We start from the raw sequence: 25953 nt of genomic DNA, 5'->3' as shown, positions 1-25953 counted from the left end.
CCCCCGGCTCTATACTAGTTAGCCCCCTCCCCCGGCTCTATACTAGTTTGCTCCCTCCCCCGGCTCTATACTAGTTAGCCCCCTCCCCTGGCTCTATACTAGTTTGCCCCCTCCCCGGAGAGCAAAATTAGCAGTTGAATTACCTCTTTGATTTGATTTTTAGAGGAGACTATTGGCTAGCCTCTTTATGATGTTTAGTGGATAGGAGTAGTTTTAGTGGGGAGGGTGGCGAACTATCTTTATTTAAATGTTGAAGAGTCCTGTTTCTGATCTTCCCCGATACAAACGGCACTAGTGAAACGAAAATACCAGAAGGAATGGAATTTACAAGGCAACAGTGGCACAGGAAGTGATGAACTCTAAAAATAAGCAGAGTTTTATGAATAGTGGGCAGTGTATCACTACCACGATCTCACATTAAATATCTTCAAGCCGTGACACCCACCCCACCCCCATCTCTCTGTAACACTTAACTTAATTGAAAATATTAATTAAAAGGTTTTACATAAGTTGGACGACTTGTGCCCAATCCCTTTTGTATATTAGATACAAATGAAAATGTTTAAATAAAAATCAATCTATCGGCTAGCTCGTTCATTTTGCCCTGTGTATTGGTGTCAAGGGGATGACAATTTTGGCGATCTGATTATTTACCCCCACTTAGTACTATTTTTAGGTGGAAGGGGGACACTTTTGTCTAGATGATTCTTACATCGATTGATATTGGTTTTCAAAGGGGAAAGCATTAATTTAAAAAGGAAGAGTTTATGGGTGTTTTCCTTAAATAATTTATTTCTATGGTAAGGGGAGGCTACTCCTATTGTGGCAGTATGCCTGTACTAATTGACAACAGAGAACAATGTATATACTTATAACAGGATTGTTTTATTCATTTGATGAATACATTTCAACACAAAGTCAATAAACAAGATAAGAATGGAATGTCAGATCAGTCAATGTAAATAAACTACAATTCACAGGCACTAATATCTGTGTGTAATTAAAACAGAAATTCTTGTAAAAGATAGATCTACTCCTTTAGTTAAGACTAATATATGGGAAAATTAAAACATGAATTCCTGTAAAAGATGGATTCATTTCTTCAGTTAAGACTAATATATGGGAAAATGAAAGCAGGAATTCCTGTAAAAGATAGATCTACTCCTTTAGTTAAGACAAATATATGGGAAAATTAAAACATGAATTCCTGTAAAAGATGGATTCATTTCTTCAGTTAAGACAAATATATGGGAAAATGAAAGCAGGAATTCCTGTAAAAGATAGATCTACTCCTTTAGTTAAGTCAAATATATGGGAAAATTAAAAAATAAATTCCTGTAAAAGATGGATTCATTTCTTCAGTTAAGACAAATATATGGGAAAATGAAATCAGGAATTCCTGTAAAAGATAGATCTACTCCTTTAGTTAAGTCAAATATATGGGAAAATTAAAACGTAAATTCCTGTAAAAGATGGATTCATTTCTTCAGTTAAGTCTAATATATGGGAAAATGAAAGCAGGAATTCCTGTAAAAGATAGATCTATTCCTTTAGTTAAGACTTATATATGAGAAGTATAAATACTAGAGATAAATACTAGAGATAAATACTAGAGATAAATAACTACATATATACTAGTTTAATGGCTACATATATATATATAAAAAAAAATACTTTTCCCTAATGATTTTTCCAGGTTATATTGTAAAACCTACAAAAGAATTACAACACTAAAACTGATGACAACCTACACATATGTTTGGGGGTGAGAAATAACAGACCAATGTTGTGTTTGTGCAAAAGTATTTTTGTTTTCATCCGAAATCAATCAATAATAATTAACTATGCACTCCAATGTGTTGTCCCCTTGAAATTCAATTAGAGGGAACTACCATGATCATTTTGGGGAATATGTTCTATAAACCACAAAATATCTGTGCACTTTGCCTAAATCTTTAAAGTAGTTTACACACATTTTTTCAATGTTCATGACAGTATGAACACAATTCTAGTACATACATATTCACCATGAAGCCCACAAATGCTGTTCAATACATACAATGTATATCTAAATTCTAAATTTTGGAGTTATTATTTATCTAATCATAGGTGTTCCCTAATATTTTTGATGATGAAGTGTTTGTGTCATCAGTGCAAATCACCAAAATGTTTGTTTCTAACAGTTGTCTCATGTTGTTTGAGATGGGAGAAGCTTCAAAATGATACTGATCAAATTATGTGCAGTGGAAATTTAAATTTAAATATTTACATGTATATAAATATATAAACTTGATCATCATCAACCATGAGATATTGGTGTGGCAAGAAGTTACATGTGATAAACTCTTGTTTCACAATTCAAACACAAAATAGTAATAAAACAATAACAGACGAAAATCTGATTAATTCTGAGGAAAATATCTGTCTATTATTTAGGTCGCAGAATTTTTGTGATCCTCAGCTCCCCTATAACACAGCTGTATCACAGTATATCACCATAACATAATTAATTATTACACATTTTAATATTGCACAGAAAGTATCATTCTCAAAATAAAATTGAGAAAAAAATTATACAATAATTAATATATACATGAAATAAAATCAAAATAATGTTTCTGTGTTACAATTAATACCATTAAAATAAATCGCAAAAAAGGTGCAGAATAAATGTAATTATACCTCTGTTAGTTACACCGAAACTAAGTCTTCTACAACTGAAATGAGGCTTCTAATAAAAAGTCTTCCACTGAAATAAGACTTCATAAAATAATTTTCTTTTTTACTTAAATAAGCACATATACAGTCTATCACATTGACTAAACGAATCTTCCCCCACTGTGAGTGTATGACAGGAAAATCTCAATCCTAGGGGTGATATTCTTAATTGTCTAAACCGAGGCTTGCGTCAAGCTGAGACTCTGACATTCAAGAATCTCACCCAAAGCATGGACATTTTTCTGACATACCCTCATGGTAGGGATGATTCTTTTTTTCAAATCCTGTTATTAATATGCAAAACTGGTGGCATTTGTAATCCCTTTTTTACCCTAATTTGAAGATCACTCCTGATGGAAGCTGATTGAGACATCATATTTTAATGTTCCCAGGGGTCGACACTAACACTAGTCCGCTAGTCCTGGACTAGTAGATTTCAGCAAGGACTAGTGAATCACCTAATTACCTAATTGGTCCTTTGGACTTGTGAAAAATATGATTATAAAATAAGGATATTTCTTTTTAAAACATTAGAAAACAGCTTAAAATAAGAAATATTGCATAATAATTGTCAAAAGTTTCCTAAAACTTCACCATATTTTTATTGCAGTAATTATTTCAAGTCCCCTACAGTCGATTACTTTTGATGTTTTGTACTGTAGATCGCGACGTTTCCTTATCAGAAAAAAATTGACAATTTACATTGACGAAGGACTAGTAAATAATCTATTCAACTTCGACTACCAAACAAAAAAAGTTAGTGTCTAACCCTGGTTCCCATGATGTCATAGTACATGTATTGTTATGTTCTATGACTATGGGCTAACTGTCATACCCTTTGGGATCACAGAAAACTCTTAACACGGGTAAAACGGGGGGTATTTCTGTAAATGATGGGAGAAACATTGCGAGTATCACAGCCTAGCAAGTCTATGAATTTGTTAACATTCATTTTGAAACACATATCTACTATATATTTAGCCTACAATCTTGCTTTAATTTACTTTTAAGCAATCACCTATCAGGTATTTAGTATTTAAACTTTTAAGCATTTACGCTTTATAATTTTAATGATTTGCTTTAAAAACACAAATTTACCAGATGTTTAGTTAACAAACTCATTCTAATTCCCTTTAATGTAAAGCTGACTATTTATCTCAATTTAGTAAATAAAACAAATCTATTGAAGATATTCAGTTTGTAAAGCAGATCTATTGTCATGCGTAAAATATTGTATTCTATTCCTACTAAAAAAAACATCTTCATTAAACACTGATCTATGAAACTTTGTTAATCTCATCTCATAAAAAATAATTTAAAATCAGAATGATCAATTATGCAAAGCAAAAATTGCATAGATACTTAAAAAAATAAATGAGCTAAGGGAAGCAACTCTTATTTCAACTGAACTATTTACATTTACATAAAATGATGTGCATATTTTCACCCTTTAAACATGTTTCTATATATGAATCATCAAGGAAATCAACTTCTTTGAAGTTAAGTTTACACATTGAGAAAACTATCCAAAGTGTTGTCGATTACAGTAAAACCGTGCTCTATAGTGCATTTTGTTTCATTTGCCACTTTGTTGACCGCCAACATATTTTAATTTCCTCTTTACATTATCTCAATTTTTCGCTCAACTCCTTTATAACGCCAAACTTTCTCTGGACAAATGGTGGCATTATAACAAGGTATTACTGTACCATCTGTATGATTCAGATTTTAAATCTGACAAATATTGATCCAAGAGTTGGTCTCTTTTTCCTGAAAAAATAGCAGAGTGCAAGTGTTCTTTATCATCTGATGTAATACGTTACATACATTTACATGAGTAAGATAACACATTGTATAGGAGTATAAATGATAAGAACAGCAGCACAGGGGCATGGCACAGATTCCAAAACAGATTCCAAAATTCTTATGATACATTATACACATACATACGGAACATGGGATTCACAATACACATATTATATACGGAATTTGAGGTTTGGAATATGTGCCATGCCCCTTTTGACAACAGAATAATGATAATAAAACACAGTCTTGCCCCATACTGCAATACAAATTCTGGAAGAACAGTGACGCTCTGACTCTGTAACAAACACACGAGACCTTATACATATTAATTTCTTGAAGCACCAACATACAGATTCTACATGAATCTTACCCCTCATTCTGACAATTGCTAACGGCCTATTGTTGTATTACCATGAATACACGTGTTCTAACCTTATGCCTATTTCATTTACTTCATTCACACACTTTTCTGTTTCCCTCCAGACATCTGTGAGTTCCTCCTTGTGTCTGTGAGTTCCCCCTTGTATCTGTGAGGTCCCACTTGTATCTGTGAGTTCCCCTTGTGTCTGTGAGTTCCCCCTTGTGTCTGTGAGTTCCGCCTTGGGTCTGTGAGCTCCCCCTTGTGTCTGTGAGTTCCCCCTTGTGTCTGTGAGGTCCCACTTGTATCTGTGAGTTCCCCTTGTATCTGTGAGTTCTCCCTTGTGTCTGTGAGTTCCCCCTTGTGTCTGTGGGTTCTCCCTTGCGTCTGTGGGTTCTCCCTTGTGTCTCTGAGTTCCCCCTTGTTTCTGTGATTTCACCCTTGTGTCTGTGAGGTCCCACTTGTGTCTGTGAGGTCCCCCTTGTCTGTGAGTTCCCCTTGTGTCTGTGAGTTCCCCCTTGTGTCTGTGAGTTCCCCCTTGTCTGTGAGTTCCCCCTTGTCTGTGAGTTCCCCCTTGTGTCTGTGAGTTCCCCCTTGTGTCTCTGAGTTCCCCCTTGTCTGTGAGTTCCCCCTTGTGTCTGTGCGTTCCCCCTTGTGTCTGTGACTTCCCCCTTGTGTCTGTGAGTTCCCCCTTGTCTGTGAGATCCCCCTTGTCTGTGAGTTCCCCCTTGTGTCTGTGAGTTCCTCCTTGTATCTGTGAGTTCCCCCTTGTGTCTGTGAGTTCCCCCTCGTGTCTGTGAGTTCCTCCTGGTGTCTGTGAGTTCCCCCTTGTGTCTGTGAGTTACCCCTTGTGTCTGTGAGTTCTCCCTTGTGTCTGTGAGTTCTCCCTCGTGTCTGTGAGTTCCCCCTGGTGTCTGTGAGTTCCCCCTTGTGTCTGTGAGTTACCCCTTGTGTCTGTGAGTTCTCCCTTGTGTCTGTGAGGTCCCCCTTGTGTCTGTGAGTTCCCCCTTGTGTCTGTGGGTTCTCCCTTGTGTCTGTGAGTTCTCCCTTGTGTCTGTGAGGTCCCCCTTGTGTCTGTGAGTTCCCCCTTGTCTGTGGGTTCCCCCTTGTGTCTGTGAGTTCCCCCTTGTATCTGTGAGTTCCCCCTCGTGTCTGTGAGTTCCTCCTGGTGTCTGTGAGTTCCCCCTTGTGTCTGTGAGTTACCCCTTGTGTCTGTGAGTTCTCCCTTGTGTCTGTGAGGTCCCCCTTGTGTCTGTGAGTTCCCCCTTGTCTGTGAGTTCTCCCTTGTGTCTGTGAGTTCCCCCTTGTGTCTGTGAGTTCCCCCTCGTATCTGTGAGTTCCCCCTTGCATCTGTGAGTTCCCCCTTGTGTCTGTGAGTTCCCCCTTGTATCTGTGAGTTCCCCCTTGCATCTGTGAGTTCCCCCTTGTGTCTGTGAGTTCTCCCTTGTGTCTGTGAGTTCTCCCTTGTGTCTGTGAGTTCTCCCTTGTGTCTGTGAGTTCCCCCTTGTGTCTGTGAGTTCCTCCTTGTATCTGTGAGTTCCCCCTTGTATCTGTGAGGTCCCACTTGTGTCTGTGAGTTATCCCTTGTGTCTGTGAGTTCCCCCTTGTGTCTGTGAGTTCCCCCTTGTATCTGTGAGGTCCCACTTGTATCTGTGAGTTCCCCCTTGTGTCTGTGAGTTCTCCCTTGTGTCTGTGAGTTCCGCCTTGTGTCTGTGAGCTCCCCCTTGTGTCTGTGAGTTCCCCCTTGTGTCTGTGAATTCCCCCTTGTGTCTGTGAGTTCCCCCTTGTGTCTGTGAGTTTCCCCTTGTGTCTGTGAGTTCCTCCTTGTGTCTGTGAGTTCACCCTTGTGTCTGTGAGTTCCCCCTTGTATCTGTGAGTTCCCCCTTGTGTCTGTGAGTTCCCCCTTGTATCTGTGAGTTCCTCCCTGTGTCTGTGAGTTCCCCCTTGTGTCTGTGAGTTCTCCCTTGTGTCTGTGAGTTCCCTCTTGTGTCTGTGAGTTCCTTCTTGTGTCTGTGAGTTACCCCTTGTGTCTGTGAGTTCTCCCTTGTGTCTGTGAGTTCTCCCTTGTGTCTGTGAGTTCCCCCTTGTATCTGTGAGTTCCGCCTTGTGTCTGTGAGTTCCCCCTCGTATCCCCATCTCCTGTGTTATTTAATGAAAGACTTGTTAGTGTCCAGTATTCTACCTGGGTTGTAAGTTAATCAGGTCATTAGGATTCATCTTTTTTTTCTTTTGAGTCTATGGGTTCTCAATAAGGCCGAATACAAGAATAGGTGTGTTTCCTGTAACACAGCTAACCCTACAGAATCATGCCAAGCAGAAAAAAATTCTAATTACAGTAATGTTGGTCCAATACAGGTTTCAATGTTGTTAACACATGATCAACTGTTAATTTGTCATTAGCTTTCCATCCATTGAGGTATTATAGAGTTTGAATCAAAATTTTTTCCTCCCATTACATCCACTATATTATTAATCCATGCCTTAACCCTTTCACCACTGTAGACCATAATGGACTTATCAAGATCAATGCATGGCAGAGTTTATTAAAGTTACATAGGGTTGAAAGGGTTAACCAAAAACCTTATAGTTATACATGTAGCATTGTACAGGACACACACTTTTTTATTAGCCTAAATAACGCCTTAGAAGCCCAGTGTAGCCGATGTGCCACTGTTTCACCGCTGATATTACATTGGTTTCCATTGGATAGTTGGCTCCTCTGGTTCTCAGCTGAGGCCCCGACTTGTCAAAGCAGAACTGCCAGTCCACTCAGTTGATGAGCCCATTTGGTTCTACCCTCGCCTCAGTGTAGTCCAGGGGGGAGGCCTGGTTCATCACCTCACTGTTCAACAGTGGCTGATTTGCGAGAGTATCAAAGTCCCTCACACCATAGTACTTGAACTGACACAGCAGCTGGTCATCAGTTAAAGAAATGTTCACTTTTATATAAGTATCTTAATCTGAATAACGTTATACATGAAAAGGTTGATTTCTGAAACTTAAATAATTTGTTTGAATCTCACAAAGTAGTGATTTCTTTCTGATTCAGCGTGTGCCAAGTGTATACTTAGTGTAATTTAGTTGCTGATTATTCAATAATTGCAATTCAATATGGCCAGGAGGAGAATAATGTGATTGTGATAAGTTTTCACCGTTTATAGCTTGGTTCCTGGCTTAAAGGTTACTGCTGACTTGGTTCAGGTATCTTTGGGTGTAAAGAATTTTTATCAAATTAAAGAGGAGGAACTAGAAAGTATCAGCATCTTAGAGTAGGTTTTACAATGTAAACAGATGACATCATTAATGCAACAAAGGTCAAATTTCTGAATATTGCTTTAAAAATATATCTTACCAGGATTACGTACAGGGCTCTTACATGGGATTTAAGATCACTGCTTCTCATGAAACCTGGACCAACAGGTAAAAAGGATACCGACAAATCAAGGAAGATAACTCCCAGACTGCCGATTAGCCAGGGAAGGTGGTGCAGGACAAACTCTCCGTCCAGTGACCGCACCAGGATGGACAAACCATACGTGATGTTCCCCAGTACAGCCAGAATAAACATCATTACTGACAGACCCTCGGTCGACTTCCTCTTGTACTGAAACAGCCAGAATAAACATCATTACTGACAGACCCTCGGTCGACTTCCTCTTGTACTGAAACAGCCAGAATAAACATCATTACTGACAGACCCTCAGTCGACTTCCTCTTGTACTGAAACAGCCAGAATAAACATCATTACTGACAGACCCTCAGTCGACTTCCTCTTGTACTGAAACAGCCAGAATAAACATCATTACTGACAGACCCTCAGTCGACTTCCTCTTGTACTGAAACAGCCAGAATAAACATCATTACTGACAGACCCTCAGTCGACTTCCTCTTGTACTGAAACAGCCAGAATAAACATCATTACTGACAGACCCTCAGTCGACTTCCTCTTGTACTGAAACAGCCAGAATAAACATCATTACTGACAGACCCTCAGTCGACTTCCTCTTGTACTGAAACAGCCAGAATAAACATCATTACTGACAGACCCTCAGTCGACTTCCTCTTGTACTGAAACAGCCAGAATAAACATCATTACTGACAGACCCTCAGTCGACTTCCTCTTGTACTGAAACAGCCAGAATAAACATCATTACTGACAGACCCTCAGTCGACTTCCTCTTGTACTGAAACAGCCAGAATAAACATCATTACTGACAGACCCTCAGTCGACTTCCTCTTGTACTGAAACAGCCAGAATAAACATCATTACTGACAGACCCTCAGTCGACTTCCTCTTGTACTGAAACAGCCAGAATAAACATCATTACTGACAGACCCTCAGTCGACTTCCTCTTGTACTGAAACAGCCAGAATAAACATCATTACTGACAGACCCTCAGTCGACTTCCTCTTGTACTGAAACAGCCAGAATAAACATCATTACTGACAGACCCTCAGTCGACTTCCTCTTGTACTGAAACAGCCAGAATAAACATCATTACTGACAGACCCTCAGTCGACTTCCTCTTGTACTGAAACAGCCAGAATAAACATCATTACTGACAGACCCTCAGTCGACTTCCTCTTGTACTGAAACAGCCAGAATAAACATCATTACTGACAGACCCTCAGTCGACTTCCTCTTGTACTGAAACAGCCAGAATAAACATCATTACTGACAGACCCTCAGTCGACTTCCTCTTGTACTGAAACAGCCAGAATAAACATCATTACTGACAGACCCTCAGTCGACTTCCTCTTGTACTGAAACAGCCAGAATAAACATCATTACTGACAGACCCTCAGTCGACTTCCTCTTGTACTGAAACAGCCAGAATAAACATCATTACTGACAGACCCTCAGTCGACTTCCTCTTGTACTGAAACAGCCAGAATAAACATCATTACTGACAGACCCTCAGTCGACTTCCTCTTGTACTGAAACAGCCAGAATAAACATCATTACTGACAGACCCTCAGTCGACTTCCTCTTGTACTGAAACAGCCAGAATAAACATCATTACTGACAGACCCTCAGTCGACTTCCTCTTGTACTGAAACAGCCAGAATAAACATCATTACTGACAGACCCTCAGTCGACTTCCTCTTGTACTGAAACAGCCAGAATAAACATCATTACTGACAGACCCTCAGTCGACTTCCTCTTGTACTGAAACAGCCAGAATAAACATCATTACTGACAGACCCTCAGTCGACTTCCTCTTGTACTGAAACAGCCAGAATAAACATCATTACTGACAGACCCTCAGTCGACTTCCTCTTGTACTGAAACAGCCAGAATAAACATCATTACTGACAGACCCTCAGTCGACTTCCTCTTGTACTGAAACAGCCAGAATAAACATCATTACTGACAGACCCTCAGTCGACTTCCTCTTGTACTGAAACAGCCAGAATAAACATCATTACTGACAGACCCTCAGTCGACTTCCTCTTGTACTGAAACAGCCAGAATAAACATCATTACTGACAGACCCTCAGTCGACTTCCTCTTGTACTGAAACAGCCAGAATAAACATCATTACTGACAGACCCTCAGTCGACTTCCTATTGTACTGAAACAGCCAGAATAAACATCATTACTGACAGACCCTCGGTCGACTTCCTCTTGTACTGAAACACACCAGACAGTGAGGTAATAGAAATGCCCCATTGTCTGTTTGTCTGACTCACTTGTGGCACAACCTCAGCCATATGTACATGTGTATTGTAAATCATTTGATTTTTGCATTAATTTGGAAGGAGATTCATTCCCAAATTTAAATTTTCAAGATTTAATTTCATAGCTAGTTTTCATCAACATTGAAATAGCATCTTCTCAACCAGTTCTGGAATAAAGTATTTCACCAGTATTACATTGATTTATTATGCTGTAAGAAATTATGTATGAAACCTTGAAGGCAACATCATATTTTCAGCAGCCAGTTGAAAATAAAAATAGTTCTCCCGATGCCCTCGTTTTTTGTCAGCTGAGAGATTTGTTCTCATACTCACATTTTTGTACAGCTGTGAAAGGCGAGACCCAATGTAGAATATACTTGATACTATTCCAATGGCATAGCCAGACTCGTCTCTTATGTTCTAAAATAACACAAAATCATTGATCAATTGAATTTACATTGAAGGTAACTTTTAATCTTAAAACATTTTAATGAAGTATAAAACATACCTATATAATACAAGAGGCCCTTTGGACCTGTACCACTAAATACCTAATATGTTATTGAATGGGTGATGTAAAAGAAATCTCAAATCTGGGCCTATTAAATATATCTGGGCCTATTAAATATATCAATATGATTTGCATGCATTTAAACAACCAACCTAACACTTCTGGCCAGGCGTAATTGTCTGTTATCCCAACAAGCTACACACCAATGATCACTACTCTCGGACTTATGGACTTTAAGCATCCCTGTCCCATTGCACTGGAGTGTTTCGTATTTACAGTAACCTCCCTTTAATCAATGTTGTATAACTGTAGCACGGCTGGGCCAGGTCACTTCCCTTGACCTGGTAGATCAGTCAGTTAGAGACATAAAACAACAATCTGAAGTCCAGGGTTCAAATACCATGTCCTTATAAATTTGTATACTCAGAATGCAGCTGTTGATTATATTTTGTTTATCTTATCTTTATTTCATTTCATAAAAGTCCCACAAGGTATAGTTTTCTTTTCAGTACTGATTGATCAAAGCTCAAGTTTTTCCGAAACCCCCCAGTTTCCAAAGCATTGTTACAGTGTTGCCAGTGGTATGGGGATCTTTAAGAAGTAGATTTTTTGATGTATTTAATATAGAAAAACTGTTAAATTGGTAAGAAGACAACCACCAATATATATTTTATGATCATGCCAGTAACTCTAGAAATGAGAAGTTGATTTTGTGTCCTTGACATAGAAGTTTATTTATGCAAAGGTTACATGCCTCTTCTTAGGAGTGAGCTTAACCCTTTCACCCCTATGTAACTTCAGTAGACTCGTCCATGCATTGATATGGATGAGTCCATTACGGTCTACAGTAGTGAAAGGGTTAAGTTAAACCACTTTCTCTTATATGTCTTGCATAGACTGGTCTTGTATCATGTGTTTCGACTAGCCACACTTCCAGGTTGTCTGATGATCTTGTACTTACTTTGAAGAACTGGACATGTGTAAGATTGGCTGACAAGAGTTGTCTACTGCCAGGCCTTGGTATATGTACAGTACCCCTGGGGATGTCTGGTACCCCACTAAACCTGGACATCAGGGTTCCTACAGAGCTGACGGAGAGGAAAGCACCGGTAAAACACAGCACTATCCGGGCGGGGCCGCTAGGCTGGGCTTCCTTGTCCACTGGAGATAAAATATTACAGGTAAGGAACAGGGCTGTTATTTAAATTAACATTTCTTGTTTCACATTACAATGCTCATCAATACAAGATGGTGGGAGATATACAGGTTCCAAAATGAGTGATGGTTGGTTATCATGTTTATCTAACTTAGTTAATTTTAAATTTGTATAAAGACAAGGTTACAAGTGTCTTTTACAATTTTAAAATGAACTTACAAGAGTTTGATACACATGATAACCAACCATCATGAGATTGGGGACCTGTTTCTCCCATAAGTTTTGATATTATATCTAGAAAACCATGTGTTTCTCCTGGGAATTCATTATTGCTGTTTCTGATCAGGGAAACCATTGCCATGAACTATATGACATCACAGTGAACTATGACATCACAGTGAACTATGACATCACAGTGAACTATGACATCACAGTGAAAGGTGGTGTTGCAAAGCATTGTTACCTGATGTCATCAATAGGAGATTGACCAATTAAACGTCCAGGGTGTTACCCACTAGAAGATAACTATAAATGTTCATAACTCCTAGCAAGTTTACCCAACGAGTCGAGGGTGAGGATACCTATAGTGGTTGCGGGAGAAATACACTTCTGTTGTATTGAGCATGGACATAGATTATCAGATAACAAACAAGAACTGGTTATAACCAGGACATAGATTATCAGATAACAAACAAGAACCGGTTATAACCAGGACATAGATTATCAGATAACAACCGGTAATGACCAGGACATAGATTATCAGATAACAACCGGTTATAACCAGGATATAGATTATCAGATAACAAACAACAACCGGTTATAACCAGGACATAGATTATCAGATAACAAACAAGAACTGGTTATAACCAGGACATAGATTATCAGATAACAGACAAGAACCGGTTATAACCAGGACATAGATTATCAGATAACAGCCGGTAATGACCAGGACATAGATTATCAGATAACAACCGGTTATAACCAGGAAATAGATTATCATATAACAAACAAGAACCGGTTATAACCAGGAAATAGATTATCATATAACAAACAAGAACCGGTTATAACCAGGATATAGATTATCAGATAACAAACAAGAACAGGTTATAACCAGGACATAGACTATCAGATAACAAACAAGAACCAGATATAACCAGGACATAGACTGTCAAATAACAAACAAGAACCGGTTATAACCAGGAAATAGATTATCAGATAACAAACAAGAACCGGTTATAACCAGGAAATAGATTATCAGATACCAAACAAGAACCGGTTATAACCTGGACATAGATTATCAGATAACACACAAGACCTGGTTATAACCAGGACATAGATTATCAGATACCAAACAAGAACCGGTTATAACCAGGGCATAGATTATCAGATAACAAACCAGAACCGGTTATAACCTGGACATAGATTATCAGATAACAAACAAGAACTGGTTATAACCAGGACATAGATTATCAAGAACCGGTTATAACCAGGGCATAGATTATCAGATAACAAACAAGAACTGGTTATAACCAGGACATAGATTATCAAGAACCGGTTATAACCAGGACATAGACTGTCAGATAACAAACAAGTACAGGTTATAACCAGGACATAGACTATCAGATAACACACAAGAACCGGTTATAACCAGGACATAGACTATCAGATAACAAACAAGAACAGGTTATAACCAGGACATAGATTATCAGATAACAAACAAGAACCGGTTATAACCAGGACATAGATTATCAGATAACAAACAAGAACCGGTTATAACCAGGACATAGATTATCAGATAACAAACAAGAACCGGTTATAACCAGGACATAGATTATCAGATAACAAACAAGAACCGGTTATAACCAGGACATAGATTATCAGATAACAAACAAGAACCGGTTATAACCAGGACATAGATTATCAGATAACAAACAAGAACCGGTTATAACCAGGACATAGATTATCAGATAACAAACAAGAACCGGTTATAACCAGGACATAGATTATCAGATAACAAACAAGAACCGGTTATAACCAGGACATAGATTATCAGATAACAAACAAGAACCGGTTATAACCAGGACATAGATTATCAGATAACAAACAAGAACCGGTTATAACCAGGACATAGATTATCAGATAACAAACAAGAACCGGTTATAACCAGGACATAGATTATCAGATAACAAACAAGAACCGGTTATAACCAGGACATAGATTATCAGATAACAAACAAGAACCGGTTATAACCAGGACATAGATTATCAGATAACAAACAAGAACCGGTTATAACCAGGACATAGATTATCAGATAACAAACAAGAACCGGTTATAACCAGGACATAGATTATCAGATAACAAACAAGAACCGGTTATAACCAGGACATAGATTATCAGATAACAAACAAGAACCGGTTATAACCAGGACATAGATTATCAGATAACAAACAAGAACCGGTTATAACCAGGACATAGATTATCAGATAACAAACAAGAACCGGTTATAACCAGGACATAGATTATCAGATAACAAACAAGAACCGGTTATAACCAGGACATAGATTATCAGATAACAAACAAGAACCGGTTATAACCAGGACATAGATTATCAGATAACAAACAAGAACCGGTTATAACCAGGACATAGATTATCAGATAACAAACAAGAACCGGTTATAACCAGGACATAGATTATCAGATAACAAACAAGAACCGGTTATAACCAGGACATAGATTATCAGATAACAAACAAGAACCGGTTATAACCAGGACATAGATTATCAGATAACAAACAAGAACCGGTTATAACCAGGACATAGATTATCAGATAACAAACAAGAACCGGTTATAACCAGGACATAGATTATCAGATAACAAACAAGAACCGGTTATAACCAGGACATAGATTATCAGATAACAAACAAGAACCGGTTATAACCAGGACATAGATTATCAGATAACAAACAAGAACCGGTTATAACCAGGACATAGATTATCAGATAACAAACAAGAACCGGTTATAACCAGGACATAGATTATCAGATAACACACAAGAACCGGTTATAACCAGGACATAGATTATCAGATAACAAACAAGAATAGGTTATAACCAGGACATAGATTATCAGATAACAAACAAGAACCGGATATAACCAGTATATACTTACATTTAGAGCGGTTCCACTTCCATATGTGGTAATACAGGAATTGACAAAACAACACGATGTCAGCAAACACAAAATAAATAGCCAAGTAAATCTGAAACAAAAAGGTTATATAAACTTTATTTATCTCAAAACAATTATGAAACAAGTTATTTCAATTTATATTAATCACTCTTTTTGGCCCAAATGTTAGCGTGCAGGGTCTTAATGTGAGAGGAGACCAGAGTACCCAGAGAAAACCCACATGGTCAGGCAGGTGAGCCCATACCTTTTCCCGCCTGATTGGGGAATTGAACCCCGGCAGCCTTGGTGAAAGGCGAGTGTGTTATCCACTGGGCCACCCGACCACCCAAACAAAGAGCAGTGTTATTAAACAATCAGGTGAGGGTTCAAGGGCTAAGGATTTTGAGTGGATGGCAGTAAGAAGAACCAGTAATTTGTACAGATTTAGTTTTTATACATGTATATATGTTGTTGTAGATTGGAATGGAGTAACTTATATGCAACTAGGGTCCATACGTCACAGTCGAGAGACATCCCTGCCCCCGTTTGGTTATTCTATGGTAAAACCACGGCTGCATTAACGCTGTATACACGCATATATATAATATCTCATAAGTCAATACATAATAATATTATATCTATTCATTTTTTTTTTTAATCTTTCGATAACTCAAAATTGTGAGTTTTGTTAAAAGAAATACATATCAAAAAGTTAACATTTGAAACAAAGAATTTTTACGTTATATTTCAGGAAGTAAATCAAACCTGTAATGGCAGCTGATTGGTCAGGATAGAACCAATGAGATTAGTGGCATCTCCCAGGGTCCACTGTAGAATAAGCAAGAAAGATATACCCTCCACTCCACGGATATTCCGACAATTCATCACCATTTGTCTGTAACCATCAACATACATATCTAGAGTGTGAACAATATACTGTACTCACAAAGTCATACAAGGGGGACAACTCTCTAAACATACATATCTAGAGTGTGAACAATATACTGTACTCACAAAGTCATACAAGGGGGACAACTGTCGTAAATAAATTGGTAGTATACACAGTACAGTGGCAAAACTATGCAAGGGAGACAACCATCTGATCTATCGGAAGTACTTACGGAATACTGACGATCATCCAGGACACAAGGGACACAAGGCCAAGGATGTCGGAGGCCACACCCTGGTTGTCATGGACACAGTCTCGGAGGATCAGCCATGGCCACTGAACAGAACAGTTATTGTTGGGGTGAGATTTGTTGGCCACATTCTCAAAGGGGTTCCAGTCCCTCCAGTGGTCCACGGACGAGCCAAACATCCACGGGGACAGGCCCGGCATGGCCGACACCAGTTCTCTGTACTACTGTAGTGTGTTGTCTAGGTGATCATCACTGCCATCAGACCAAGTACCCCACAAAAATCTCTACAGACAAATGGTACATGTTTATTACAACTGTAGTGTGTTGTCTAGGTCATCATCACTGCCATCAGACCAAGTACCCCACAGAAATCTCTACAGACAAATGGTACATGTTTATTACAACTGTAGTATGTTGTCTAGGATAGAGTCATCATCACTGCCATCAGACCAAGTACCCCACAGAAATCTCTACAGACAAATGGTACATGTTTATTACAACTGTAGTATGTTGTCTAGGATAGAGTCATCATCACTGCCATCAGACCAAGTACCCCACAGAAATCTCTACAGACAAATGGTACATGTTTATTACAACTGTAGTATGTTGTCTAGGATAGAGTCATCATCACTGCCATCAGACCAAGTACCCCACAGAAATCTCTACAGACAAATGGTACATGTTTATTACAACTGTAGTATGTTGTCTAGGATAGAGTCATCATCACTGCCATCAGACCAAATACCCCACAGAAATCTCTACAGACAAATGGTACATGTTTATTACAACTGTAGTATGTTGTCTAGGATAGAGTCATCATCACTGCCATCAGACCAAGTACCCCACAGAAATCTCTACAGACAAATGGTACATGTTTATTACAACTGTAGTATGTTGTCTAGGATAGAGTCATCATCACTGCCATCAGACCAAGTACCCCACAGAAATCTCTACAGACAAATGGTACATGTTTATTACAACTGTAGTATGTTGTCTAGGATAGAGTCATCATCACTGCCATCAGACCAAGTACCCCACAGAAATCTCTACAGACAAATGGTACATGTTTATTACATCTGATAACCTGTCCATCGATTATATTCTGAAATACAAAGCAATAAACTGTTATTACAACTGATAACCTGTTCATCGATTATATTCTGAAATACAAAGCAATAAACTGTTATTACAAACTGATATTCTGTTCAGCCATTTTATTCTGAAGTCAGCGAGTTTCTATACCAAAACCAATTATCAATGCAAGCTTAAAACATTAAACTTCATGAAATGAAAATCTAATTTTGCCCACGCATCAAATACACAATGCTTGGAATATTTCTAACTTTGATAATGTAAGAAATTCATAATCAACTTATGATTGATTATTGGTTGAAATTGATGCTGAAATGAAAATATTTCATCCTTGAATGTTTTATTTTGATCATACTTAATTATATAAACTAAATAGATCGATGGGATGTTGATATAACAGTCATAGCGATTCAGAAGTTGACAATGACTCAAAGATATCTCCTGGAGGATTGAACGTAAGTTTTTCTCTCCAGGAGATCAATGGTTTTGTATGTTTTAAGTTCTTTTTTGATACTTTTTGACTAAAACACTTATCCTGAAGCTGATTACCAAGTTACTATAACAACCACAGCTACCTATTTTAAGTGGTGGAAAAAAGCTGGGAGTTAACGTGAGAAAATCCCCGACCTGCGGACAGTACCTGGCAAATGTATCAAACCTGTGACCTGGTGGTGCAAAAAGGTACTAAATTACTAATGTGCTAGTATCTACCCCATCAGTTTATATCAGCGCATTTGACGGATTTGTATCATTTTGCTCAATCACGAGATGTATCTGTGGTTACTTTAGGATTTATTGTTAGTAAACCAGAAATCAAGTTAAAATATTGATTACAAGAACAACACACACAATGTATTTAGTACACGTTGTCCAGAGAATGGGAACAACTTCAAACAGACAGCAAGAAACATGTGTATAATACTTCAACTAAATAAATTGATTACGGGAACTACAAAGTTAGAACAAGTGTTTATACAGACAACAGGAACAATAGACTCTTAAATAGAAATCTGGTTACACAATTGAATACAGGAACCACAAGTATATTGTTAGTAAATTAATTTTTGAATTCAAGATACTGTAAATCTGCACTAACCCCATCTGTTCAGTCAAAACACATATAATTTCACAGCAAGACTTTTTTAAACACAAAGATACTGTATTAGTATTGTACTTGTCATTATTGGACATCAGAGAAACATCTTCTCACAAGCATGACACCACACCATAAGACAGGAGTTATTGATTAGCTGTTATACAGAATCAATATATCAATTTAAAATCCTGGAAGGCATAAAATTATAACACCCAGTCAGAGATTAAAATCTTCACATTTTTCAATCGTCTGTCTACTGCACTAGTAATGGCCAATCTAAATCTGTCTCTTACACCTGTGTAACATATCCCCAGGGCCTGTTCTACCTATCCTCAGATCCCCAGGGCCTGTTCTACCTGTCCTCAGATCCCCAGGGCCTGTTCTACCTATCCTCAGATCATCAGGCCTGATCTACCTGTCCTTGGATCACCAGACTTCTAAGGCCATCATACCTATAACGGGCCTATAGCGGGGATGTGGCACGTACCTCACTCAGCGAATTTAACACAAGTAAGTGTAGCTAATACATTCCGTTATAATGCTGATTAATTTTTAATTGTTATAACATATGAACAAGGTGGCTGGGTGACACAGTGGATAACACACATACATGACCAAGGCCGCTGATTCTGGCTTACTAGTTAATTTCCTTATATACGTATTACAAACAGTAGCTTTTAAAGAACTACATGTACCCTCTCTTGATATACTTATATATGACACAGATAGACATCCATTATTCTCAAAAATAGAAACAGGTATTATATATATGATGCTGCATTTCTCACGATTAACTATTGAACCAAGAATCAATGAGTTAGAATGATTGACTTTGAAAAAATAAAACACACAAACAAAAGTTACAGTAATGGAGCTGAAGTGCCACCTCCTATGGCTAACAACTCCTATGGCTAACACTACTTGTAATATATTTATGTGTACAACCTTGGATTTTCCTAGTTTCAGACAAGAACATGTACACATGACCTAAAGTATTACAGAGAAAATTTAATTAAAAACCTGGATGAAAATAAAATTGTTCAAATAGGTATGCAAAAATGTTTTTCCTAAATATTTAAAACTGAAATTGAAGTCAACATCTTCAATAAAGAATAAAGAATGTTGAACATTATAAAATTTTAGAAATGTTTGGTTAAGACACTTTAAAGTTTTAATGGTGACTGTGCATTTTCCCAGAAATCCAGACCATTAATAAAAACCCTATATGCCTTAACTATGGCAGTGCAATAGACCCAACACTAAAGTGTGTGTGGGAGATATCTTCCTGGTTTGTTAAGTACAGGTGTCGGAGGAGTAACATGACCACAACGTTTAACACGGAAGATTTGGTCAATAAATATATATATATATGAAAAGTTTAAATAGTGGGAATTACCATTTTTAATGTTGACTATACATGCAATATATTTATCTACATAATTCACAGACTGCAACATGTTAGCTTAGCATGTAATGACATTGGATAATGTACCTGTGATTACCTGACATTTTACCTGGGGTTACATACCTGTCTGATTGATTGTAGGCCTCTTTTATAGGACATTGATCTTGTGTAATAAAGGGCCTGAAGTGTCACTTTCTCCCATATCTATAGATATGTCATAATAATTATTATAATCCCGTACATAACTCAGGGGCTCACTGAGGCCACTTAAAGGGAACTCATTAACTCACAATCATTTACATATTATGTTTCCATTTTTATTCAAATGTCATTTATAAGAAGTTGACGTCATATTGAACTTTCCCTTCACATCAACCTAATTTGCGAACCTACCATCAAGTCAAATATAATACAATCACTATCACTACAATCGAGATTATCGACTTGTTGTCTTTTTCTATTGAAGTAATGTGTACAAAAAAAATAAATGTTCCTCTCATATATATAGATTAACCATTCCTAGCTTTTTTTAGACAGTGAGATATTTAAACACTGAATTATTTATTTAGGCTTTACATTAAATAATTAAACTTACCATTGTCTTCATATAGCACTGGAACCTTAGTTTAGAAGTGTTAAAGTACTGGGAGGTCCACAAACCTTATAGTTCAGAGCTCACAATGGGTGAACAAAGAAAATGGTCAAAATACTGATAATCTGCCCAATAATCTCCCAGTCCGATATAGTTAAGTCTATTCCGTAAGTATAAACCAATAACTATAAAATAGCGCTGATATTTAGTACAGAATAGTAATTCAATTTCATACTGAATTGATATATATACCAGTATAAATTTATAACAATTCTAAGAATTTCATGCTGAAGCAAAATGTGTGACAAAATTACATCTGTCTCAAATAACTTACAATGACTCCTACATATTTCACAAAATAATAACAGAAATGTCTTAGATTAAACTTTTCTACACACTAACAAAGTACATTATTTAGTTTAATGAAACATGAGATAATAAACTTCTATTAATATAGAGAACACAGGAATATATTAAGCTGCTGATGTGGAGGCATATACCTACATGTATACCAAATCATTGTCATTGAGAAACCAACATTTTTGAAAAAAAAACAGTCTATTTTTAGCTACTGTGACCTTACCCTAAACGCAATAGGAATCTTCCTTTTCCCAAGGGCTATTTAAAAATATAAGCTTTATTTATTTTTTAACAATTGTGAAACAAGTTTTTACAGTCTATACTAATCATTCTTGTTGACCCGAATATTAGCGCGCAGGGAGTCTTGCTGTGGGAGAAAACCGGAGTACCCAGAGAAAACCCACGTGGTCGGGCAGGTGACCCCATACCTTTTCACGTCCGATCGGGGAATCGAACCCCGGCCGCCTTGGTGAAAGGCAAGTGCGCTATTCACTGCGCCACCCGACCACCCAAGGGCTATTGATCTGATTTTATCTTCAAGAGATAGTGCCTTGAAATCATTTTCCAATAATGTTAGCAAACCAATCAAACATTTTTATTCAACTCTGATTACAGGACTACAGTCAATTGGGGAAAATGGGGGGGATGAATGAAATTAACATAACATTAATAGGTCATGTCCCACTGTCTACAGGTTCTCAACTAACGACCACAAGGTCAATAGGTCATGTCAAACTGTCTTGGAGATCTCAACCAATGACATCAAGGTCAATAGGTCATGTCAAACTGTCTGGGGATCTCAACCAATGACCTCAAGGTCAATAGGTCATGTCAAACTGTCTGGGGATCCCAACCAACGACCTCAAGGTCAATAGGTCATGTCAAACTGTCTGGGGATCCCAACCAACGACCTCAAGGTCAATAGGTCATGTCAAACTGTCTGGGGGATCCCAACCAACGATCTCAAGGTCAAAAAGTCATGTCCCATCATCTGTGGTATCCCAAAAAACAACTTCAATTAAATAGGCTAAAAGTATGCTATCAGATCAGTAGCTGCTACTATGTACCAGTTTTCTTAAATGGCGTTGTAATAACAAACAATAATTACACAAAGTCAGATAGAAGGAACCCAATCTTGAATCACTGATATTTCAAACCCTATCTGTTCATTTTTTTTAAACCAAGTAAAGAAAAAATTCAGACTGTGAAAAATAAATGGCAAAATTCATGGATAAGTTACCTGCACATCGCTACCAACTTTGCAGTATATAGAAACTGAGAAAGCTTTTAAACTGTCACCTTCTGTTAGTAATTGTTAAATGTAATAAAACTAATCATCGGGTGCAGAGCCAACGCCGTACTTCTGATCTAGGTTCTGTAGGTTCCGTTATCCCTTGCTTGGATACCCAGGGGTATGCAGGGCGATTGAGGAACGGGAAACTAAAGGCAATATTCAATCACAATAAGCTCAGGATAGGTTGGTTTCTTTAATATAACTGATACACTGCAATATCATATTTTAAGCATCATATTTTTTTTGAGATTTGTCAGGTTTACAAAAAATATTTTAAGTTACACTAGAATGAAGATTTCATTTGTAGATAGAGCACTTAGTATTGTATGCATGAAGATCTTGACAGACATAAGTCAAAACAATGTTCGTTTCCAGTTACCCTACCAAAATTGTGTGTCCATAACCTAAATATATTTTACAATTTTCAAGGAAGCATTGTTTAAACTTGACTACAGATTTCTCTAGTTTACCCCTTTAAATGTTGAAATAAAATGAAATTATATATAAAATTTATTACTGACATACATAACCTATATTTCTTCAGATATTTAATAGGAAACAAACATGGGTTTGTTTGGCCATACTTTCCCATCCTATATAATTTCATTGCAAATACTGAAAATGTTCACTAGCATTTACAAGTTACATTTTCTACTACAGTACTAGCCTTTGGCATCAGACTAGTGACATTGTGCACCCTGCAAGAAAGAGGTCATGTTCAGAACATTAAGATGTAAACGAGCATAATTTAACTTCACCATTCAAAGTTCCATCATATATATGTAATATCTTACCAGTCAGTAGTTTCAGCATCTAACTCGAAAATCAGACTATTTGAAGTAAAAAAAATGAGTAATTCCATAGAACACCCGGCAATTAAATACAACTTACAAATGAAATAATACAATTTCTTCATACACAATAACTATTTAACCAGCCACTCAAGCGAAATTTATACATCCACAAGTCAGGTTCAACAGTTTTCAACTGGAGCTTGCAACACACACCATCAATAACTCCGTGTTTGTCTACAAATATCCATTGTAATCATCTGGGTGACATCGGATGGATTTGATGCATTTAAAACACATTAAACACAATGGGTTCACCGCTGTTGTACAGCACGTGATTATGACTGATCACTTGAAGCTGGCCTAGGCAGGGGGAGGGGGTTTCACAAGTGTCCATTGGTCGCTTTAATCATGAATGGGCATCGACAGTTACTGGTTGTATTTCCGATGCACATTTCTCGTATAAATAAAGTCCGTGAAAAGATTAAGCAAACCCATTCACTATAGCTTACTGTCAGGTCGAATAATATTTATCATTTGTAAACAAACTGAAGAGAAAATAACTCTAGGCCTAGGTGTTATTTGACAACATAAACTAGTTAACGTCACCATCTGAGCTCGTTTCCTATTTTAACAGACTGATTTATACCGTTACTTACTCATGTTGTATAACAGAACAGATCCAAAAAGTATAGGTGGATATCGTGTAAAACCCAGGTTCGTTACAGGTATAAATATTAGCTCATTCGGTCTCATTGGGTTCTAGGACGCCATTTTTTCCATGACCCTTGACCTCGTTTTCGTACCGAAAATGTTCGGCGAATCACGGAAACACCCGAGTTTTAAGCCGTCTCCTTGCAGACCTAAATAGGTAGCCATAATTTTCTTATTCGATTACAATCTTACGCCATCTTGTACTCAAACATACGTATTTAACTTATTGGACCCGTAAGTATGAAAGTTAAACATTCAATCTTATTATTTTATGTGTTTGTTTCCTTCTTCATAGGAGACAGTGCTTGGAAACAAGCCTCCGAAGGGTCCTTACCCAAGGACTTCATCGCTTCCCTTTTCACGCTGAAATGAATGTGCAGAAGGTGAAACCACCAGTTTCAGCTGCTGTTCAGATACCAGGACACTCACAACCAAGGAACATTGTGTATCCTTTACCCATTGTTTATAAAGTTGGATAATTGGAATCGTATTTAGCGTATTCTGCGCAGTTACTTGTCGTAACAGCTGCCGGTAAGTCCCAACACGGGGCCAGTTTCTAAGGAAAATCCAGAGCAACATGTGTTGAATTTTCATGTTGAATTAAAGTAAAATATGTCTTATAACGATTCTTATGTATAGCCATAATCATTGTTTCAAGTTCTGCATTGATGACTGATGAATTTTAACATCGGTTTTTTAATAGAAGCTAAAAAAATGATTAGATGTAGGCGGGGCCATGTTTTGGTATGTGGTGCGTGCTCATGTGACGAAACGAGCCACATGTACCGGCCCACTTGACGAACCTCATGGTCGGTGAAAATCGCAGAAAATAGTAAGATTGTAACATTTAAAAAGTGTTGATGTAGTGCATTAAGTCGAAATATAGCAGATGTCAAAATATTTTTACACGTGGGGCAAGACAACCGAGACAGGAAATATAGCCGGTCGAGTCATGCGTACGGCATGGCCGACCATGTTCTTATGGCCGATATTGAAACACTGTAGACTATGGCACGTAATTTACATATCGATTTCTTTGTTATGTCTAGGTTTACACTGAAATATTTATGATTATTTCAATGAAAATGTTCCATATTTCTTTTAGATCGTAAAAAAAAATCTTCTGAATGTTTTATCATGATTACGGTTTTATTTTCTTAAAAAAATCTTGTCATTACTGTCTGGTTCCTGTTTCTGTGACGTTATTTATAAACGTGTGTATATACATTAAATGAGTCATGAGTTCACATTTATAAGCATGATATTTACGTAGTACAAAGGATCCCATCCATTCTTTGTCCGACAAATATGATTTCTCACAAATATCGTAGAAAACTACAGAAAGGTAAGACAAGTTTTAATTTTCCAGATATAAGTCTACATGGATGGGAGGATTTCTTTCTTTAAGTTCATATTTAAGGACTGTCATTGTGTTGTGCTTTTCACAATAATTCAATTTTCGTTTTCATGTAGACACTTGTAAATTTACTGAAAGTTAGACCACACAGATCAGAAAAGAAACTGATTCTTGAAAATCAATTCATTGCCTACATGTCTTGTCAAATGATTAATTGTTTCATATTGAAATTGTTTTGATTATATTGAAATATTATATAATAGAATCCTAAAAAAGTTAACTGAAGAGTAGAAAAGGTGATTTGATTTCGATATTGAATGACACAAGGTTTATCAGGGAAGTTTGGGAAACAGACTCTGGGTTCTATTTGGGGAAATCGCCAACACAAATGGACATTCCCAAAATTGAAATTGTGAATTTCAAAAACATTGCAAATTGTGAAACAGAATGCATTATTGAATAGTTCTGTCACTTTAGAATAGAAATGTCTGAAATGTCTACAGTATACTTAACATGATTCATAAATCACGAAGGAAGACAAATATTAAAAAAGAAAATACAATTTATTTGAATTAATTAGGACAAATTTAATTTGCTGCCCCATCACAACATTTGGTATCTCTCTCTTTCCTTTTCTTTATTCCCTAATTTAGTGTTTCCTTAGGCATCTGTCTTTATATATATGACCAGACAGACTTTCAAAGCTATATAAAAT

At 37.3% G+C, this 25953-nt stretch overlaps 3 protein-coding genes and 1 long non-coding RNA gene across 13 annotated transcripts in view; 2 read left to right on the top strand and 2 right to left on the bottom strand.

The window, feature by feature from the left end:
* Window positions 1-5317: 5317 nt before the first annotated feature.
* On the bottom strand, window positions 5318-7018 carry LOC110459465 (filaggrin-like). Its single transcript, XM_021511736.1, has one exon. The coding sequence runs from the start codon at window positions 7016-7018 to the stop codon at window positions 5318-5320; it is 1701 nt and encodes a 566-aa protein (XP_021367411.1).
* On the bottom strand, window positions 5804-23953 carry LOC110459462 (lysosomal amino acid transporter 1 homolog). Of its 8 annotated transcripts, none has more exons than XR_002463894.1 (8): window positions 16520-16876; window positions 16164-16293; window positions 15399-15489; window positions 12037-12236; window positions 10898-10984; window positions 8316-8486; window positions 6904-7795; window positions 5804-6863 (listed from the first exon to the last, which is right to left on the bottom strand). XR_002463894.1 is itself a non-coding variant. In XM_021511730.1 (8 exons), exons 2-8 carry the CDS (start codon window positions 16735-16737, stop codon window positions 7652-7654), a joined length of 1041 nt encoding a protein of 346 aa, XP_021367405.1. In that variant the 5' UTR covers window positions 16738-16911; window positions 23827-23953; the 3' UTR covers window positions 6062-7651. The 8 variants fall into 8 exon arrangements, 7 of the variants coding, with proteins under 7 accessions (XP_021367405.1, XP_021367404.1, XP_021367403.1 ...); XM_021511730.1 differs by adding an exon at window positions 23827-23953 and having other exon boundaries at window positions 6062-7795; window positions 16520-16911; XM_021511729.1 differs by adding an exon at window positions 23827-23953 and having other exon boundaries at window positions 6062-7795; window positions 16520-16821.
* On the top strand, window positions 12177-16223 carry LOC110459464. Its single transcript, XR_002463895.1, has 3 exons — window positions 12177-12256; window positions 15589-15776; window positions 16150-16223. It is a non-coding gene; the product is annotated as an uncharacterized LOC110459464 (long non-coding RNA).
* A 13-nt stretch (window positions 23954-23966) lies between the features above and the next one.
* LOC110459461 (eukaryotic translation initiation factor 4 gamma 3-like) overlaps window positions 23967-25953 on the top strand; it is a 37102-nt gene continuing 35115 nt past the window's right edge. Inside the window, exons 1-2 of one of the 3 annotated variants that reach the window (XM_021511725.1) lie at window positions 23967-24038; window positions 24177-24326. In XM_021511725.1, coding sequence (XP_021367400.1) covers window positions 24250-24326 — 77 coding nt within the window. In that variant the 5' untranslated portion in view covers window positions 23967-24038; window positions 24177-24249. Of the gene's footprint in view, window positions 24039-24176; window positions 24327-24694; window positions 24714-25145; window positions 25227-25953 lie in introns of those variants that run through there. The other 2 variants (XM_021511727.1, XM_021511726.1) reach the window with 2 other exon arrangements.

The sequence above is a fragment of the Mizuhopecten yessoensis genome, unplaced genomic scaffold (genome assembly GCF_002113885.1).
Source record: "Mizuhopecten yessoensis strain PY_sf001 unplaced genomic scaffold, ASM211388v2 scaffold10071, whole genome shotgun sequence".
Lineage (NCBI taxonomy): Eukaryota > Metazoa > Mollusca > Bivalvia > Pectinida > Pectinidae > Mizuhopecten > Mizuhopecten yessoensis.
The sequence above is the reverse complement of the archived record's forward strand: the minus strand, read 5'-3'. Positions and strand labels throughout refer to the sequence as shown.

Excerpts from the sequence above, each read along its gene's own strand:
- LOC110459462 (XM_021511730.1), bottom strand. The coding sequence starts at position 16,737 with ATGCCGGGCCTGTCCCCGTGGATGTTTGGCTCGTCCGTGGACCACTGG. Across the intron at positions 16,294-16,519 it reads TGGATGATCGTCAGTATTCC|ACAAATGGTGATGAATTGTC; the intron begins GTAAGTACTTCC and ends TGATGGTTACAG. Across the intron at positions 12,237-15,398 it reads GAAGTGGAACCGCTCTAAAT|TGGACAAGGAAGCCCAGCCT; the intron begins GTAAGTATATAC and ends TTTTATCTCCAG.
- LOC110459465 (XM_021511736.1), bottom strand. The coding sequence starts at position 7,018 with ATGGGGATACGAGGGGGAACTCACAGACACAAGGCGGAACTCACAGAT.